The 20,261-nt window shown below is 40.8% G+C and overlaps 2 protein-coding genes across 2 annotated transcripts in view; both read left to right on the top strand.

Moving 5' to 3' along the window:
* Positions 1 to 9,817, top strand: part of creb3l2 (cAMP responsive element binding protein 3-like 2) — a 30,840-nt gene extending 21,023 nt beyond the window's left edge. The window contains exons 3-12 of the mRNA XM_047575740.1: positions 497 to 759; positions 869 to 947; positions 2,221 to 2,423; positions 2,634 to 2,780; positions 3,035 to 3,093; positions 3,446 to 3,514; positions 5,324 to 5,423; positions 5,697 to 5,823; positions 7,136 to 7,361; positions 7,463 to 9,817. Coding sequence (XP_047431696.1) covers positions 497 to 759; positions 869 to 947; positions 2,221 to 2,423; positions 2,634 to 2,780; positions 3,035 to 3,093; positions 3,446 to 3,514; positions 5,324 to 5,423; positions 5,697 to 5,823; positions 7,136 to 7,361; positions 7,463 to 7,538 — 1,349 coding nt within the window. The 3' untranslated portion in view covers positions 7,539 to 9,817. The remainder of the gene's footprint in view (positions 1 to 496; positions 760 to 868; positions 948 to 2,220; positions 2,424 to 2,633; positions 2,781 to 3,034; positions 3,094 to 3,445; positions 3,515 to 5,323; positions 5,424 to 5,696; positions 5,824 to 7,135; positions 7,362 to 7,462) is intronic.
* A 3,113-nt stretch (positions 9,818 to 12,930) lies between these two features.
* dgki (diacylglycerol kinase, iota) overlaps positions 12,931 to 20,261 on the top strand; it is a 67,576-nt gene continuing 60,245 nt past the window's right edge. The window contains exon 1 of the mRNA XM_047575563.1: positions 12,931 to 13,476. Within this exon, the coding sequence (XP_047431519.1) occupies positions 13,235 to 13,476 (242 nt within the window). The 5' untranslated portion in view covers positions 12,931 to 13,234. The remainder of the gene's footprint in view (positions 13,477 to 20,261) is intronic.

Genomic DNA, 20,261 nt, shown 5'->3' with positions numbered 1-20,261 from the left:
AAAGCCTAGTTGATCAGATTTTATGTTAATAGACAAAGTAATGGTACAAAAAAAAGACAGAAACATGTCGACATGATGCCACTTGTAGTTTTTACGTGAGAATCATGGCAAAAATTGTCAAAATAGACGTCAGTTCTGTTCCTAAATTGTATATAATCACTTATTAGAGAACAATACACGTGTACAAGTAATGACTTGGATGGTAAGATTTGAGATTTAAGCAAATTAAGAGCAAGAAAGGTTTTATGTCCGACTAAATTAATCAAATATTGGTGTAAATAAGCATAAAAAATAGTTAAATAAAAACAAATGCTCCAGTAAATAAATGACAAAATAGACACAATCTTTAGGAGATTTTTGGGACATTGCTAATAAAGTTACACAGACTCTTATTTATATAACATGCAGCTACTCATACTTTATGAATCATTAATAAGAGAAAGCCTCCAGGTTTTTTCCTCACATCTCAAACACGTCGTTGCCTGTTTTCCTGCAGAGTCCGACGGAGACTCGGCCGAGTGGCCGATGGAGCAGGATGAAGTCATCGAAGGCCTCCTGTGTGAGACTCGCTCCCTCCTCCCGACCCTCTCCCTCTCTCTGGCCTCCGTTGACGGGCCTCAAGTGGCCGAGGGTCCCAAAGTGGCCCCCACCTCCTCCACCACCTCCTCCTCCACCTCCTCCACCACCACCTCCGCCACCGCCGCTGCCGCCCCGACTCAGACCACACTCGGCACCAACAACCAGGTCAAAGGCATCAAGGTGAGAAATCAGTGGAATGTGATGTGGTTCATAGTTTGTTCTATTTTTATTTTTTTTTTTTTAAAAACTCCTCCATCTCTTATCGCGCCTCCTGTTCTCCTGATTGCAGATGAAGGAGGAGAACATCATTCCTCAGATTAAACTGGAGCCTCACGAAGTCGACCAGTTCCTCAATATTTCACCCAAAGGTCAGAAATCACACTTCTGACCCCGATACGACTTGTTGCACCCTCAGACGTCTGGTGCTGCGAGGACCCCTGCTGGTTACATTTAGAATAGATATCTGAAGGCACCAGCTCCATAAGTTATCCTGGTTTGTTTCATTTAAATCAACTTAACATAAGGAGTTAAGACATTTCAGCTTAATTTAATCAGCCTAACCAGAGTGTATGAGTTTTACCATGGCAACCGGATCTCTCCATGAAAAATAGTGCTTGAAATTTGATAAAAAGGGACGAATAATTGTCATGTAAGATCTTTAAAAATATGTCAAAAGCTGCTTTATCCTCCTGAGACCCTGCGTCCTCATATGGGGACATTAAGTTTCAGGTTTTATTGCAGCTTCATTTATTGTCCTCATTAGTTATTTGAACACTTTAGTCTGCCATCTAGTGGTAGCTAAGGGTCATTACACTAGTCGGTAATAACATGAATAAGTCAGAATTAATTGGATTAATTAGAACAAAACTCCAACAAATTCTACGATTAAAACTTATTTATTTGTTCTTATTAATGTTTATAGTTTCATATGACGCACAAATGTAACTAATTTTTATCAATAGCAACGAGCTACAACGTTGCTAATTAGCAAGTACTCGTTTGAGGACGTTGGGACTTCATTGCTCAGCCATGTTCAGGTGTTAAAATAAACAGTTTTATATTTTGTCACACATTTATGTGACTTTTTTATAATAGAACTAATGGAAAAATCCCAGTGTCCACATATGAGGACATTGTTTTTTTTATATATATTTCAAAAACTACTACTTCCTGTTGAAACACGATGCTTATTTTTTATATTTCTTAGGTCGTACTGATCCCAAATACCTTGGAGAAATTAAAAATGCAAAGCAAATCTAGTCTCAGAAGGTTTAAAACTGGAAAAGGCAATTAGTGTAAATATATATTTGCAGATGGGTGATGTAATATAGTTTAGTTTGAGCTCAAATTATGAAATGCTACAAAATCATGAGTTTTAGTTAATGCATAATATAACACGGTGTATAAGTTCAAACAATAAGAAAAGCTTTATTTCAACTCAAAAATCTGAGTTTACTCATGTATTTAAAGTAGCTTTTGAACTTAAGTTGATAAGTTAAACCCAGTTTATTTATTACAGCGTATTATCAGCTAAGAACTTCCTAATCTTCCTTAAATACTTAAATACCTCCTCATAACCCATGAAGCTAATAAATAATAATAATAATAATAAACTAACCCTTTACCTGTTGTGTTTTTCAGGTCTGGAGTCTCTGCAGATGCCTCCCACTCCCCCCAGTTCCCACGGCAGCGACTCGGAGGGCAGCCAGAGCCCCGTCCACGTCCCGCCGGGCCTTTCCTGCCCCACCTCCCCCACCAGCCCCTCTCCATCCACGGCAAGCATGAAGGTGTCGCCCCGCGCCGCCTCCTCCCTCTCCAACTCCCCTCTGCTCACCGCTCCCCACGTAAGCTCAGATCATGAACAATATGAAACGTCTCAGCATCTGTTTGCAATTAGACTCTGTCCTTTAAATTAGGTTTTCTTGCATTTAGAACCGGAAGAATGACGCTTTGACTTGATAAATATGGATATTTAATGCATATAAACACAAATTAATTGGCAGCCATGAGTCGTCTTATTAATTGCCACTCAAACATTTTTTTTATTTCTCCAGAAACTTCAGGGGTCGGGGCCTCTGATGCTGACGGAGGAGGAGCGTCGGACGCTGGTTGCCGAGGGTTACCCGGTCCCCACCAAGCTGCCGCTCACCAAAGCCGAGGAGAAGGCGCTGAAGAAGATCCGCAGGAAGATCAAGAACAAGGTGCGAAACCGAGCACGAGAACCCGGCATGTCGAAACTCATGATATCTGCAAGTTTATGCAGTCGATTCTGCAGAAAATTCAAAGATTAATCAAAGATGTTAACGATCTGAGTCCAGTAGTAGAAATATGTGCATGTGGTTTGCAGGAAATGTTTAAATAAAATCAATCTCCTCACTGGTTTTAGCTCTTAAAGGCAATTTTTTATCATTATTTCTTTGTTCTAATTTGGTTTGTTTTCTGTATTTCTTGTTAGATTTCAGCTCAAGAGAGTCGCAGGAAGAAAAAGGAGTACATGGACACTCTGGAGAAGAAGTACGTCCCCTTTTCTTCTTCCTTGTCCTTCCGTCATATGAGTGAAAATGTTCAAGTCGCTCTTAATAACACAAATATGAGAGTGTTTTGCTCTTGCACGTGTCCATTTTTTAAATGAGCTGAATGTAGTAAGGCTGGATCTTAGTCAGCGTGTGCAGATAAAAGAGCAGCAGATTATAACTGAAACGAATTCAGTGCACGATGAACGACGCATGAATAAAAATCACACTTTGCAGTTTAAACATCTGGAAATATGTGCAGAATAATTGCAATACAGTGAGTGTAATAACGCTGCATTTAGACTAGTTAGACGTTCAGTCACTGACCCTGCACTTCCTCCGTCTGACCACAGGGTGGAGACATGCTCCAACGAAAACAACGAGCTGCGCCGGAAAGTGGAGACTCTCGAGTGCACCAACAAGTAAGAACGACATATTCCCACACTCCAGGCCAGAGCAGGCCTTTTGTTGATTAGACTTTCTGACTGGTGATGAAATGCTCCTCAAATTTATCTTCTTCAATATGAGAAGCACATTTTTATAGATTCAAACTCTTGAATGATTGAAACTTGGAAAACGTTGGCAGGTTTGACTCTTGTCAGTCACAAAGAAATGATAATCAAAAGCACCAGGAGATTCCTGGCAGGGGTTCAGACCTAAAAATGTCCCTCTTTGGACGGATGCCTGGTTTTGACACATCCTGCAGGATGCTCCGTGCAAAAAAAAAAACCCTTTAAAGGCAAGTAAGGACGTTAAATCAGTAAAACACTGACTCAGTTTTATTATTTGCAAATAAAGCTGAATCAAACGCTTCCCCCCTGTGGATGTGTACAGCTGCATCTTAGCATCCATGCATAATCATGAGGCCATTTTAATGTAAAAAGCTCAGGCTGCATCAGACAGACTGTCTTGTTTGCGCTGGTCATGCGTGGATAAACTGTGTGTTTGTTGTGTTACTGCCGACTGGAACGCAGCTGTTTCGGGGTCTCGTTTGTTCGCTCGGTGGTTTTAAGTGAGATTTACTGTCAAGAAGTTAAATGAACCAGTTGAGTTTGTTTTGTTTGTTTGAGTTTGGTGAATCCGAAAAAAATGTGCTGCAAAAGTTTTTCTGCACCCAGTGAAATAAAATACGAGACATTAACAGGAAACAAGCGGCAATAATTTAAATACATATTAATTACAGTCTAAAAGATGCAGGTAAGTCATAATGAAGAATTGGCCTCTCGTGTTTTGTGAATTTGCATCTCACAAAGTTTTTAAATAATATATCTTGCACTATATGTCAATTATAGACAACTATCGGGTTTAACGTTGCTAAAAACGGAACAAAAAAGTGTCAGTGACTCATCCTGCACTCAGGGGCGTGAACCACAGAATAAGAAAACACTAAAAAACTAGATACAATAATCCTGAGACCCTGCGTCCTCATATGGGGACATTAAGTTTTGGGTTTTATTGCAGCTTATTCTGCTTAATTTAAACCCGTTGTCCACGTTAGTGGACACTTTAGTCTGCCATCTAGTGGCAGCAAAGGATCAGTACACTGGTTGGTAAAAACATGATGGCGGGCGTTTCATCGGATTCATTCTACAGACGATCACAGGACAAAACCACATCAAATTCTACGGTTAAAACTTATTTATTCTCATTAAAGTTTCTAATTTGATACGATGCGCAAATTTAGCGCAGTAGCAACAAGCTACAATGTCGCTAATTAGCAAGTACTCGTTTGAGGACGTTGGGGCCATGTTTAGGTGTTAAATAGTTTTATATTTTGTCACACATTGGGTGACTTTATCATAATATAAATAATGAAATAATCCCAGTGTCCACATATGAGGACATTGTTTTTTTTTTTTCAAAAGCTACTACTTCCTGTTGGAAGATGATGCTTAGTCTTTATACTTTTTTGGTCCTGTCGATCCCAAATACATTGGAGAAATTAAAAATGCATAGAAAAATAAAAGCTCAGGTCTCATGAAGATGCATATTGTGTTTTTTTTTTGTTTGTTTGTTTGTTTTGTTGTAGCTAACCTCCTTAGCATTCTGTTAATAGTAAAACCTTAGTATCTGAGGGTCTAAACTTCCAGTGCTTTAGCTCATCGTCTAAACCTGGAAAACAAAGGGCAGAATTTCATCGTCTGCATCATATACAGTGGAAGAAATGAATAATACGCACTCTGTGTGTTAGCTTTTTTGTGTGTTTAACTGGTGTGTGTGCTGTTCTTCAGGTCTCTGCTGCAGCAGCTGCAGTCTCTGCAGGCGGTGGTGGCAGGAAAAGTCCCCAAGTCCTGCAGGGTGGCTGGCACCCAGACATCATCATGCTTAATGGTACTAATGTCTGTGTGTGTGTGTGCATGTGTGTGCGTGTGTGTGCGTGCGTGTGCGTGCATGCTAACAGGAGATTGTGTTGATGAAACATTGATGGAAAATATTGAATTGGAAACATCTGCTTCCATCATTCATTAGCAGCTTAGCATTTTGTGCGGTTCATAATTTATTTATCTCTCCCTCTCTGCCTGTTTCCACTCTTCTTCTTCTTCTCCTCCTCCTCCTCCTCCTCCTCGTTCTCTCTTTGTCTTTCTTTTTTTCGTCGCTCCGCAGGTGGTCGTGTTGTGTTTCGCTCTGTTTTTGGGGAGTTTCTGTCCCAGCGGTCTGACTCCGTGCTCCTCCATCACTGAAACGGGCCTCGCCGCCAAAGAGTCCGTCAAAGAGTCCTACACAACCACAGGTAATCGTGTGTCTGAATTCTGTATCTGTTACAGCCTCTGTGTGCAGGTCAGAAGTAAATACTTTATTTTTGGTTGTGTGAAAATGTCTTAATGGGTTAAATTTGTGAATTTGACGCTAAATATGAAGCTATGTGCCTAGCGTAGAGGTAGCATAGCATCTATAAAACTCACTAGTGTCTAGAACTCGTGCTAATTCTGGTTGCAAATGCGTAAAGACGAGGAGGAAACCGCTCAGTGTTTTTCATTCCAAGGATCCCAAACTGATGGAGAGATTATTATTTTAAGCTATTCAAATAATACACAGGTTCAAATATTAATTTTACGTAAAGAAAAGTTTGTGGAGGGAAAAAAGTATATAAAAAAAGTCTAATCAATCAAAAATACATAAAAAAATTATACCTAAACACATCAATAAAACACAGTGCTAATATTCAAAAGCTAACCAGCTAAAACACAAACAATTACTCCAGTGCTTCCAGAGCCAGGATGAGCATCTAGTATCAATCAGAGAGTCTGCAAATAAATAAATTTAAACATAAAGTTCCTCAGCACTGCTCACAAACATTTGACTAGTACATCTTGGACGTTTAAGCAGTTTCATAAAAGCATCATTATACGCCACCTGAAGCTTTTCCATTTTTGCTTTACTGTAACTGCACCACAAGTGTGCATTTTAAATTTTTATAATTAACACAAATAATTATGCGTAAAGTCCAAAGGGTACCAAGTTAGCGGAGGCCAAAACAGAACTTAAACAGGAGCAAATGTTAGAATTAAACTTATTATATGGACAGAGAATAAAGGAACCTGCACCTAAGTTTTTACGCTCCCTGCAAAAACAGTGTTTTGAATTATTTGAGTGCGTGCGGCTGACAAAGCGCCACGCATCGTCGAAAGCAGACGCGTAAACTTTCCTAAAGTTTTAACCTGCCGTCCTCTCTGTAATGAATCACCGTCGGTTTTCCAGCTCCGACGCCGCGGACCTCTGGTTGTAACAGTTCCACTAATCAGATTCCACCTACAGCTGTGCAGCCGCCGCCTCAGAGGCTGATTAGAAGAGTTGACCTTTCACTGCATCCTCTCCGCTGCCTCCCCCTCACGCACAGGCTCACTATTGTAACAGAGAACCAGATATAATTTTCTTAACAATCAAACCGAGTTTCCTCTCCTGTCCTGCCCACACACACACACAGATGAGCTGTTTTTTTAATTTATTTTTTTAAAAGCGCTCCGGTGTTATTAAGTGTGCTGAAAACTTTTAAATTGCAATATATTTATAGATTTATTTTTTATTTTTCTTCCTTCTTCTAGTTAAGTCCAGAAGTCTGTTATCGACGTTCGAAGACGAGCAGCCGCACCTGCTCGGCCTCGGCGGCGAATACCCCGACCAATGGGAGGACGCGCCGGCCGTCGTCATGGCGGCGTGGCGTCGCTCGGAGCAACAGAAACTTACGGTGGAGCCCAGCCGGGTGGAGACGCACCCGCCCTTCAGGAACAAGGGCAACGAGACGCAGACGAAAAACCTGCTTCTGCACAGGTAAAAACGCGCGCGTGTTGATCGTAAAAAAAAAAAAAAACACAAGCGTGAATGAAGCGGAGGAAGTCGGGTCGTTACAAACCTCTTTGTTTACTTCTCAGGTCTCTGGAGCAGAGGATGAATGAGAGCAGTAGTAAAGTGATAGAGCTGGAGCGGACGGTCAATGAGACGTCCTGAGGCTGACCCCTAAATAACCTCCCATTCATGGCCTTTTACCCCCCCACCCCCCATCCCCTAAACCCCCGCACCTCTGGAGCATGGTTCAGTGTCCTGGAGCAAACCTCAAACAGTAGCCGCCCCCCCCTCCCAAACCCGCGCTGCTGTTTATGCCATCTCTGTTTAATCACATACACTGTAATGGTAGAAATAATAATAATTAATAATTAATTAATAATGAATAATAACAAAGGGGCACTGGTTGCCTCAATTTCTGAAGTAAAGTTGCACTGAATAGTTTTATCATGAGTCAACTTTTTTTTTTTTTTTTAAAAATTGACCCGACTCAAGACTCAAGTGTTGAAAAGTCACATTGGGATCATTTCAAACAGATCGAGTGAATAATGTAGCGTGGCATTATGTTAAAAATATGACATGTTGAGGCTTTTTGCAGGACACTGACGAGGACCTCTGTATTTATAGAAAGCTTTTTTTTTTTTTTTTTGTTTTTATTTTTATTGCTCTTTTTTAGTTATTAAATGTTTTTTATGTCATTCCGGTTAACGCATACATCCCGTTTTTGATACTTGTTATTGTTATTTTATTGTATTCTTTTATATATTGTTCCTATTTTTCTGAAGTTTCCTGCATTGAGGGATTCGCGTGAGGTTCCCGTGCTCCTTTTGGGGCAAAGCTTGAACATTTTTAGATGCTAAAATGTTCCTGCAAATGATAAATATTTAGGTTTGATGATAATAATAATGATGCAGGTTGACTCTCATTTCACAACACAACTATAGGCGTCACGTGCGGGATGTTTAATATGTTGGTTGGCAAATCTGCAACTCATCTTAGACTCATATCTACGTTTTAGATGCTAACGCTAAATTCTGACTGACGGACGCACAAAGTCCCAAGTCAACTTCAATACAAATCAGTTTATTTTTGCTTGTTTAAAGTGTCTTAGTGGGTTACATTCGTCCATTTGACACTTAATATGAAGCTACATTAGCTTAGCCTAGCTTAGCCTAAATATTTGTTCTGTCCAAAACTAAAAAAAACAACCTAAAACTCACTAATCAGCAAATTATCTAAACTAAGCTAAAGAGTAGCACGTTAATTTCACGTGATGCTGCTTTATTTTTGTCTGTTATTTTGAGTCTTAGTCGATTACAAATTACAGTTACAATTACAAAATGCAAAGCTATGCTAGCTTAGCCTAGAGACATAGAGCTAGCTTACATAGAGCAAGCCAGACAGCATCTGTAAAACTAGCCCAAACTAATAAATGATGCTACGCTAACCTTTAGATGGTTTAGTGTCTTAGCATAACAACAGAAGCAAAACAACCTACAGCATCTATAAAAACTCTCCAGTTAACAAATTATCTACAATATAAGATGCAGAAGATCAGATTTTATTTCCATGCTAAGCTAGGCTAACTGCTTCATGATAGCGTACGTGTAGGTTTCGGCCTTCTCATTGTTCTTTGGGTATGAAACGAAGTATGACGCCGTTCCTAAATTTAAAAAACAAAAAGAAAGAGGAAGCACCTGAAATTAAATTAAATTAAATTAAATTAATGATGGAACCACAGAATCCGCTCTTTGCACTGACTTCCTGCCTTTGCCTTGCACACTTTAGCCGCCAGCAGTCGTCTCTACCTGCTATTTCTCAGCATTTGCCAAAAAAAAAGTTTGCTTCCCAGGAGAAAAAAAAAATAATAAATAAAAAAATATATTTTTGTAAATATGTGTTGTTAATAAAAGTTTAAATGTGTCTGGGATCTGTAGTTTATGAACTAATCCATAATTCATTCTGACTCTATTTTGGATTCTGTCCTGGTGATGAATTATGAACGTACAAAGCCTTCGCCGCAGGGTTCGTCCTGACTCTCTGTTCGGGTTCAGTCTCTAATGTAACACACATTACATGATATTTTTATGTGTCTGAGCTTTAATGAAACGTGTTCAGAAAGTTATATATGTATAAAAAAAAAAAAAGTGTTTAAGTAAAAGTTGAAAAAGGCCACGTTTACAGACTTAAAAACTATATTTTGTTCTAAATGTTTGCAAATCGGTGGATATATTGCCAAAGATTTGTATTCAAGTCAACGTGTTTATGAGATGTTTTGTCTTTATAGTCACTGCCAAGTCTGAAAATGTTCATAAGAAACTAAAGAGTGGAAAACATTTGTCCAAATCAGATTTCATTTTCTCTTTTTTCCTTATGTGTAAAAACTGGGCTTTCTTTCTTCTTGCTTTCAAATTAATAAAGTATTTTCCTTAGTAAAAGCATAATATTTATGAGTGTTTGTATGTTTTTTTTTTTCATCCACGGTAAAATTAGTTTATCTAAAATCAAGCCACGTACGTGCAAAGATGTTATTCTAAGTGATAATCATCGACGGCTTCGACGTGACAGTTGTCTCTCATTTTTCGCCCTAGAGCTTCAAAAGCATTAAACTTTAAATGAAGTTAGGGGCCGAGGAGAAGTCTCATGGTTAACACGCCGGCACCACAGACGAGCTTCTATCTCTTCCATCATGACGAGGCTCCTAAAATAGATCAGCAGCAGCAGCGGCGCTTCACAGCGACTTCTGCAAATTGCCTCTGACAGTAAAAAAAAGAGCCTCACAGCTTCGTGACAATCCCGGTTTGCTGCAACGACGAAGTCCTCGATCGCTGCTGCATCGAGTCGCCGCGAAATCAACACAAGCAACAAGACGGGCTTTCAAACACATCTGACGAAACACCACAAACATGGACGTCGAGGAGCTGCAGACTGATTTCACACTCTTCATTCAAAATTGCAAAAGTTTTCAAGTTCTCGGCTCGTTAATTATACATGGAAAAAAATCCTTTCATCTGGGCTTAAACACAAAGTTACGGCATTGTGTTTTTGTTTTTGTGTCCTGGCGTGAACCGGCCTTCATTAAATTTAAAAGAGGCCTTTTTGAAGTCTTTCTTTTGAAAAAATTGCTAAGGAGTGAGTGTGTGTTAGCACTTTTTCCTCCTGCCAAAGTAAACAGAGCAGAGTTGCACAATTAGGAATAAATCAATCAATTTATTTATTATCAGGTCAAAATGAAGAAATATTGAGGCAAAATCAGTGAAAAAGATGATGATTTAATTCTGTATTTTGACAAAAATCAGACTCTAAGTAAGTCAGAGTCTTAACATAAGTCAATGGATACTTAGTAAAAGCTCAATATTGAATAATATTATAGTTAAAGTACTAATAATTAAGAAACACTTACATGCAGAGTAAAAATAATAACTTTAAAGTTTGAAATATGTCAAAATAATGTGATATTACATCATAATCTTCCTTTATTAAGTCAAAGTTGTCAGATACTAACTCAAATTATTGAACTATTGCGTAAAAATATCGACTTATTCATTATTTAGAGCAGGAATTATGTGATGCTAAGTCAAAATCTTTCATACAACAAGTGAAAACAACTCAAAGAGATGAAATTTTAAGTCAAATTGTGGCTTACTGAGTCAGAATTGTGTGATATTGTGTCAAAATCTTCCTTTATTGAGTCAAAGTCATCAGATACTTTTAAAGTAAAGTTTAATTATGAAGTTTATAATTCTCTTGGAAAGTAAAAAGGCATGAAACTCAAAAGCAATAGTGTCCTAAATTATGATCTGTGTCATGGAAGGAAAAACGGAGGTGAAGAGGTCAAACTCATCCAGAGACGCCTCATGACTGGATCCATCACGGACGAGCCTTAAAAAGCAAAGAGCTAAAAATAACGCTTCTGTTTCATCGCCGTAGCTGCCCGCGGTGCTAATGGACACATTTCGTACAACAGTGTTTATTTCTTCTGGGGATCAGACGCGGTCCTGAGAGGTTCCGACGCGCCGCTGACAGAAACCCGATCGGGAAGCGGGGCTAGTTTTTTTTTTTTTTTTTTTTGTTGTTGCTCATTTATCAGCCGAAGAGTTTGTTTGAAAAGCGCGTCTGCTGCCAGAAAGTCTGTGGTACTGGCACGCGGCTCGAAGTGTTTCAACATGTTGATCTTACAAGAGGTCGGATACGTGCACTTAAGATATGTGAAGTATATTTTTTAATCAGGGGCTCGAGTATGGAGGCCTGAGTGGGCCAATTTGACAGAGGTTTTGAAAACTAATAACTCAGCCGCTCAAAAAACATTCAAGTAGCTCAACTTTTATGAGCAAAACATAAAATTCACAGATTCGTCTATGAAGTTCTGAATGGTGCGACTGTGTTGGGAAATACATGCACATGCAGGCCTGCAGAATAAATAAATAAATAAATAAATAACGAGGTCACATTATGTCAGCCATAATTTGATGAGCACACTGAAGCAGAAAAATAAAAAAATTAAAAAAATAGGAGGAGGCTGACAGATGTGAGCTGATGTTTTACACGCTGCACATTTTAGTAATATGATGAAAGCGGGAGGGAAAGAGGCAGCATGTTGTGTCTGACATGAGTTACATGAACAACGCAGCATATGGACTCTGTGTGTGTGTGTGATTAGTCTTTGAGATACTGCCCTACTTTCTGACTGATGATGCTGCAGAAAGGAGGAGGAGGAGAGGGAATATCCCACAATGCCACGCTGCTCGTCCCCTGGGCCAGATGGATGGATGGATGGGATGGGTGGATGGATGGGTGGATGGATGGGTGGGAAGGGCGGACACAGATGGATACGCGTAAAGATGGATGGATGCTGCAGTTAGTTAAGCTCTGCACACACGGGATGTGTTTGGTGTCGCTGCCCTCACAGCAGCTCCCGCTTTCGTAGTTTTTTTTTTTTTTTTTTTTTTTTTTTTTTTTAAACCCGCGTCATGTCACATACTATCAAATACTCAACTTCCGCTCAGTATTTGGAAATAAAATTGACTTTCAGGAAAGGTCGAAGTAATAATCAGCTGATGCAGAACGAATACATATTACAAATTTGAACTTTAAACTCATTATGGACTTTTAGTTGTAATAAATAAATAAATAAATAAATGGGCATTTATAAAATAAAATACATAAAATATAATAAAAAAATATTTCATTTTTTTATTCAACATCTTTTTTCAAATGTTACATAAATATTAATATTATTTTACTTTTAGGTTTATTTTTAGACTATGCATTTACATGGCGACAAGTAAGAGAAACTAACAATTATTATTATTAGGAGAAAAACCGTAATAAATTAATAAAAATTAGGAAACGTGACGCAATAGATAAGTTAGCTACATTTTTAGATAACTGCTTTTGAATAAATTAAACGTTTACATTTTAAAAAAATGGCTTAAACGTTTTAAACCGCAATGTTTTTTCTATTTTATTTTTTTGTAGTTTCAATGTCGGGCTTTTATTTTGAAGGTTAAGACTGTTACTTCCTGGTGACGTTCCCAGCGTGACGTAGCTTGCAGTTGATCAGTGAGCTCGTGAGCGCAGTTGGGTCCGTTGTCCGGGCGGCTGCGCGTGCTGCCGTACCTGGCTGCAGTATATAAGGGCAGCCAACGGTCAGATGCCAGAGCGAACGGTGGAGCCGTTAAAAGCGTAAATCCGTAGAAACCGGCCCCGTGTCTCCCCCCCCCCCTCCCCTCCTTCACAAACCGGGACACAGAGACAGAGACAGGCTCCGGTGTCCCCCTTTTACAAAACCCCCGGGTGGACGGAGACAGAGATATTAGGGGGGTCCAGTGCCGGGAGAGAGACAGCGAGGACCGACCAGCATGGACCCCCAGATGAAGGACCGCACCGGCCCGGCTGCGGCGGCGGCGGCGGCGGGGGGATTCAGCGGTCGTCTTCTGGCCTCCATGGGAGCCGACGGGGGCGACTCCGAGTCCGGAGCCGGCTCGGAGGAGGCTGCCGTCGGCTGCTGCAGCGACACAGTCAGCAGCCTGCCGGACATGGAGCAGGAGACCCTGGAGGAGAAATTAAGAGGACTGGCGTTCAGAAAACAGACCTCGTATCGGTGAGTGGAGAATATCTATCTATTTATCTGTCTATGATGCTGGGACAAGGGGTCATATGAATATTAATTATGTGGTTTTGAGAAGGATGCTAGTAAACATAACCACAGGGAGGGAGGCTACATACAGTACTTCAGTTAAACCACAAAATACTAACGTACTGTCACTTACCAGTTCATTAGGTTTTTTTCCCCAGTGAGAACTAATATAATAATATATAATAGTAAATCCTTCCTTTCGTGACTATTTTAGCTGGATGTTCATTTTTATTTATTTATTATTTTTTGGGAGGATGCAGTTTGGGGGGTGCTGTTAAACCGGATTAAATTAAAAGTGTTATTTTGGCCAAGCCCACTCACTGACTTAAAATGGGGGCAATACAATTTGTCAATAGTACTACAAGCCGGGGCCTCCAAAATGAAAACACACTGGAATCACCAGCTTTTTTCTTTTAAAAAACAAATGCTAAACACTAACCTTCATTTATTGGTGCACTATCCCATATCATAAGTAAAGGTTTGTATGTTTGTATGTGTGTGTACAACATGCTGATACGAGCACACAAAGCATTTCAGCCGCTGTCACTGATGGATCAAAACAACTTTACATACACAACAGTGTGTGTGCATTTCCCTGTGGTGTTGTAGCATGTGAAGAGGAGGAGGAGGGGGAGAAACGGTATTGATTTTTTGTTTTTTTTTGTTTTGTTTTGGGAGGTGTGTGTGTGTTATGTATATTAGTGTGTGTGAATGCCAGCAGCAGCCTGACGCCCCAGTGCGACTGGCAGCTGCTGTTGATAGTGAAGGTTGGCGAGAGCCCAACAAACACAGTCACACAGCAGTTTAGGTTGTTAGATGTCAAGGATGTGTGGCATCTATCTATCTATCTATCTATCTATCTATCTATCTATCTATCTATCTATCTGCATTTGTATGCGTTGGATTTCGTGCAGGAAGTGATGAGCAGTTGGAGGTCAAATCAATCTTTCATCTGTTGCAAAAACTAGGCAACAGTTTATGGAAATGTGGCAAAAAAAACTTTATTTAAATCAATGCAAAATTGTTATTAATGGCGCAGCCAGCTACTATATGGACAGATTGATCCTGTGCATCTGTTCACACGTAGGGGAATTAAAAAGGGGAAAACTGAAAGTGTGTATAAAACATACAGCGACAACACTAAACCTCCTGACAGCAGAAGTAGATAACATTGACCATCTTGTGATGATTCATTGTTCCCCTGGGGAACTTTTGGATGTGGATGTTCGTTCCATCTTTATGTCAGCATTTCTGCATAAAATAAATGATCAACCAGTAGAGATTAAATCCAAAAAATTTGATTAAAGTCAACAGAGGATGATGCACGCATGCTCGATTAGTAGTTAAACAAACGGGAACATTTTAGGAAGAAGGAGGTTTGTCCCTTTCTAAAAAAAAAAGCACATGTGCACTATAATTATATTTATAATCCATTTCACGTAAGATAATTGGTGTTATTGATTATTTTCCTTATCTCCTCGCTCTTTATAAACATCCACTCGAGTCGCCTGTGCCAGCGCTATTACCCAGCAGACTCTTCCTCTGTTATTGTATCATCATTTACATAGTCTCTTCCTCCGCTGGGTGTTTCCCCGGGGGAAGCCATCTTTGCTTAAGTGAGGTTTTCCAGGAGATTGTGCATCCTGGGGAGCGCCGCCGCAGCTGCTTTCCCCGGCTCCAATTTTATAACGGCGGGGAGGAGTGCGTTGTGAGAAAACTGTTGCCTCGGCGGTAAATACGGTGGAAGTGTAACTGTATCAAACACTTAGCTGAGGAAACGCTGACGTCAGGTGGAAAATTCTGCAACGTTTTAACACGAGCCGGCGAAAATCGATATGTTTTATTATCATTTGACGCCGATAACGTTTGCAGCGTCGTGATATTTGATTATTAGCCCAACACAAATGCAACAAACTCGTGGGATATTTGGGAAGTTTAGATGTGCACTCAGCAGAACATAATCTTCATTTTTAGTTTTCAGATCCAGTCCAGTATAAAATTTCCAACGTTTCCAACCTTTGTTCTGTCCATATTATGTTAATTATACGAGCCAAGAGGGAATATTTGCGACTTCTGCTCTTTTAAATGATGTCAAGTGTTTGAAAAACGAAAGGGCTAATTTACCGGGTTGTTTCTGCAGATGTTAGAACAGCTGTGGACCAGCTTGGATGCATGCAGTCGATGCATACCATAAAGAAATAGTTATTATTTTACAGGAATCCTGCTTCGTAGGCAGCTCATCCCAATCTCGTAAACTCAACACCTCTGGAATTTCTTCAGGGAATTCCTTCACATCTGGAGCAAACCTTTCTGTTCGGACTCGAGATTAAAATTTGATGATCGGGGGGTCAAACGTCACGACCTCGTTGGCCTCAGAAGTCATATAATGCAAGAATGTGTGCACAAAAACGATGGCAACATTTCAAACAAAATGTCCAAACCGGGAGGTTTTTGAAATCACGTTGCGTCAGGCACTTACCAAGACGCCTCACGAAAGAAGTGGAGACGCCCAACGTGGCGCTGTCTGTCTGACGATAACACAACGTAACCCACAACCAATATGCACATTTTAATTTAATCTGAACTAAAAGTAAATTTGCTTTAAAACGAGCTGATGTACAGTCACTTCTCCTTTTCTAAAATGGTTGCGTGCTCACGCTATGAAAACGTGTGTTGCTTTTAGCTCTATTTACACACTCGTTGGCAAATGATCCATAAATATCTGTAAAATATAACAAACCGTGCAAGATTTGAGACATTTTCCACCCATGTCACTCTGTGCTGTGTAGCTGTTTCCACTCATTTAATTCAGCCCGTACGTACTGTAAATACTTCGGGGGAATCCCTAGAAGAAATTGGCTCGTGCCTCTGCAGCCATTGTTTGCTGCTGTCCCCGAGAGTGTGTTTTGGTGGAAATAAAATGCCAGACGGTTAAAAATATGACAAATATGAGTTTTGCGTGGTGTTTTCATGGCGCACGAGGCCCTGATTGTTGTCGAAATTGCATTTTTAACTCTCCACAGCATGTTAATTGTTTGCTATGATTGGATAAGTGAGGTCAAAGTGACACTTTCCTCAGTACGTGACGGAGGCAGAGTGCGGCGTCAGCTGACATGTCTAAAGTTGTTTTGACCTCTGACCCCGTTGGATAATCTTGAGACATTAAATCTGTCCATGTGGAGGAAATGGAATCAGACGGTCAGGAGAGGAAGAAGGTAGTTTACATACCTTTGAAGGGGCCAATGCCAAAAGTGAATTACCATATGTGGTGATATGAAAGAGCTCAGAAATGATGCTGCTGAACATCAAAGGCAGCGTCTGTGTGTTAGTGTGTGTGTGTGTGTGTGTCTTTTTGTGTTATTATGTGTTTATGGCAGCACCAGGCACGTGTAACTTATCTGCCAGACATTCGTCACACTTTGTCTGTGTGTTCCCAGAATACTGTCCCTCCTTTTATCTATTCTTAGACGTCTCACCCATCTGCCGGCATGACAGCCCTTCCTCTGTCAGAAAGGCCGTGGATTCATGTGTGTGTGTCTGTGTGTGTGTGTGTGTGTCATCTCAACCAGTTAGTCTGTAAGACATTACTTCAATTAGCCGGTCGGTCGGCCAGCAGGACACTCAATCTGTGAGTGAGTGAGTCACTGACTTCCTGCCTTTCTGTTCAGTCACTTGCTCTGCTTTTCATTTGCTGGCGGAGCTGTCAAGACTCCTGGTTCATCCGTAGAAACTGGAAGTAATAAATGATCATAAACCCTCCACCTTCAGCCCCTCACAATCCCCCGTACAGCCTGTACTTCCACATGTACCACGAAACGCTGACATTATTTCCAACTTCTACTGAAATATTAATGACGCCCACAACTGCCACAAGCTGCTGTTGTTATTATTAGAGGATACGCCGGTCGGCCGTAACATTACGACCACAGCCTGACACTCTGTAGGTCCGTTTGGCAATTTTGTTTTCTAGCTTTATTTCCTGGGTGTTGACTGTTTCTCTTCGAGCTGCTTCGCCCTCATTACTTTCATCTGTGTCTCGTTTACTCCTCAAGCCCTTGTTTGTTTGGCCTGACATTACGACCACCGACAGGAGAAGTAAATAACGCTGACCATCTCGTGACAATTCAGAAACGTTTGTGGTGGATGTTACATAGACACGTACCTCCCACCTAGACCAGACCAGCCCCAGCAGGATGCAGCCTAGGAAGAACTAAAAAAAAATGGACGATGGATGCACAAGGGAGACCTGCACAATATCAGGTCATAATGTTGTGGCTGATCTGTGTGTAAAACGTTTCCTTTTCTTCCTCCAGCCTTAATCTACATCCATGTAAAAACCGTGTAAAGCTCGTACCTGTTGCCTCCGCTGGGTAGAAAAAAAAAAAAAAAAAAAATTACGAACGCGACTTGTTTGCCCCCGGGAGTGAAAACACAAAGAAACAAAAGCTTTGTTTCGTCACCCCAGCTTATCCTCTGTGGGAAACGTTGCAGAAACAAACTGCCACAGGACAGGATGTTGTAACGTTATCCTTCCACTATTTACAGCCCACACTTCACAAACAACGGATTCACAATGAGCGCACACGTCCACGGTTTTTTAGCCGTGCGCCGGTGGGTTCTGCCGCGTCTTCTCCGGGGACGGCGTGCGGCAGGGACGGGACGGGACGGGACGGGACGGGACGGGACGGGACGGGGAAGAAAGGCCGGAGAGACACATGGAAAAAACAAGAGCAGAGGGAGAACATAAAAAAAAAAGATGCGAACGTATCTCATGTCGCTACCGCTGCGCACCACCTGCAGGGGTAAACACTGATCAAAGGCCTTTCATCATCGGATGCTGCCAGAATATAAAACTCTATTCAGCCTTCAATTAGGACAGAATACAGAGGGGACGGGGGGGGGGGGGGGGGGGATGAAAAAGGACAACCAGAGGAACGGTTTTGCCAAGACGTAGCGGATGAAATATTGACGTCAAGATGACGGCGATACATTTATGAGCAGATTACTCCAGGAGGTGAATTACTTTAAGCGAAACTGGCTCTAAAAATAAAACTTGCGTGAAGCTATCTTTCAGCGTAAGAACAAGGCTTTTTAAGGTCGCCGATATTTTTAAAACAGTCTGAGGCCTCAGCTGCTAATGTTGACGCTGAAACCTTGAGACGATAAACCATCCTGCCAGAAATTAGCAGCAAAAAAAACACCATGTTTGATCTGCTGCGTTAGCCTGCGTCAGGTTTCATAGCATTCTCACCTTCTCAAAAGCTCTTAAAGGCACTCGTGAATTTTTAACTCTCGCCATCCGAATCTGCGCTCGTTTTTCGTATAAACAATGCACACGGGTCAGCGGCCTGAAACAGCCCCAAAGATAGACAAGACGTTACAGATTTAGAAACCTCTGTAATGTCATTCTGTTTAACTGTAATTGTGTAAGAGAGCGATACATCACCGCGCAGCACAATAGCGTCGACTCTCCCAGGGGAAATTACGCTGGAAAGGCCAACAGAGAAGAAATACTCATTATAAACAACAGGGAACTTCTTCACGTTTACTGGGTCAAAGCAGCGCATTTAAAAGCACACAACATATGTTTAATCTCCTGACACAAATGCATAGATCTTAGTTATGAATCAGATTTGAACAGAAATTATGCGTCACATTACGATCACAAGTCAGATAAATCTGTTATACCACTTGTTGCTGCATGACTCCACTTGTTTCTAGTTTCTAGTCACCCTAGACTCTAGTCACCCCAGACTGGCCTTTCATATGACGCAACTGATACTGATACTCAGACATTATCAGAGTTAGTACTGGGGATGTTCTGATGAAGATCTGATACCAAAGTATCGGCCAATTCAAGCATAATTTCTGTCCCGATCTTAAATAAGCAAAATTTCCTCCCCTGGTTAGTCATGCTCTTCTTCTCTTACTGCTGTTCTTCTCTATCATGTGTGTGCGCTGTGGGACTGGACTCCGTTCAATAAACAGGGCTGTCACAAGTTAATGTGTGGAGGGGGGGGGAGCTCGTACCTCATGTTCTCTTTTCCACAAACGTTCTGGTCGTCCATAAACTAAAAGACTTTTCTCCAGGAAGCTGTTCTCTATTTTAAAAGCAGTGCGCTCAGTGAGAGTGCTCCATCTATTCAGTTTTGTGTATTTTGGTTGTGTAAGTTGGTAATATCGAATAACGCTCTTCTGCTACCACCTTAAACATTCGTATTGCACAATTTACAAATGTCTGTCTGATTGACTTCTTTTTTCCAGCGTAAAATTTCTTCCACACAGCAGGTGTGTTTAGTCACGTAATTCTTCTTCTTCTCTTACCAGCCGCCACTGAAACAAAAGAAGTGTTTTGGTTGGTTTATGGCAAACCTGAGTCAAATGACAACAAAAGATCAGACTTGGCTGAAGTCAACAATCCATCAATAAAATAAAGCCAATATAATACTGAAATAAGCCATTCTGCATATGGCGTTCTCTTAGTTTTTGGTACGTTTATTATATTTTACGTTGTCATGCTTTTTCCAAGGCTCGAACCAATTGTTTGCCATTATTCTTCCAGTGTGCCATTTTTTAAGAACAATTTTTCCCACCTTGGCTTCTCCACCAGGTTCAGACATTAAGGACCTTTCCTCTTGATGCTTTTTTGCAAACATCATAGCCTAGTGGCTAACGTAGCTCTTGTGGGTAACTTGTGGGTGTTGAGGGTGGGTATTCATCCAGCCCTTAGAGCCTAGTGAAATTACTCA

Source organism: Mugil cephalus, chromosome 22 (assembly GCF_022458985.1).
Source record: "Mugil cephalus isolate CIBA_MC_2020 chromosome 22, CIBA_Mcephalus_1.1, whole genome shotgun sequence".
NCBI classification, from domain to species: domain Eukaryota; kingdom Metazoa; phylum Chordata; class Actinopteri; order Mugiliformes; family Mugilidae; genus Mugil; species Mugil cephalus.
The sequence above is the reverse complement of the archived record's forward strand: the minus strand, read 5'-3'. Positions and strand labels throughout refer to the sequence as shown.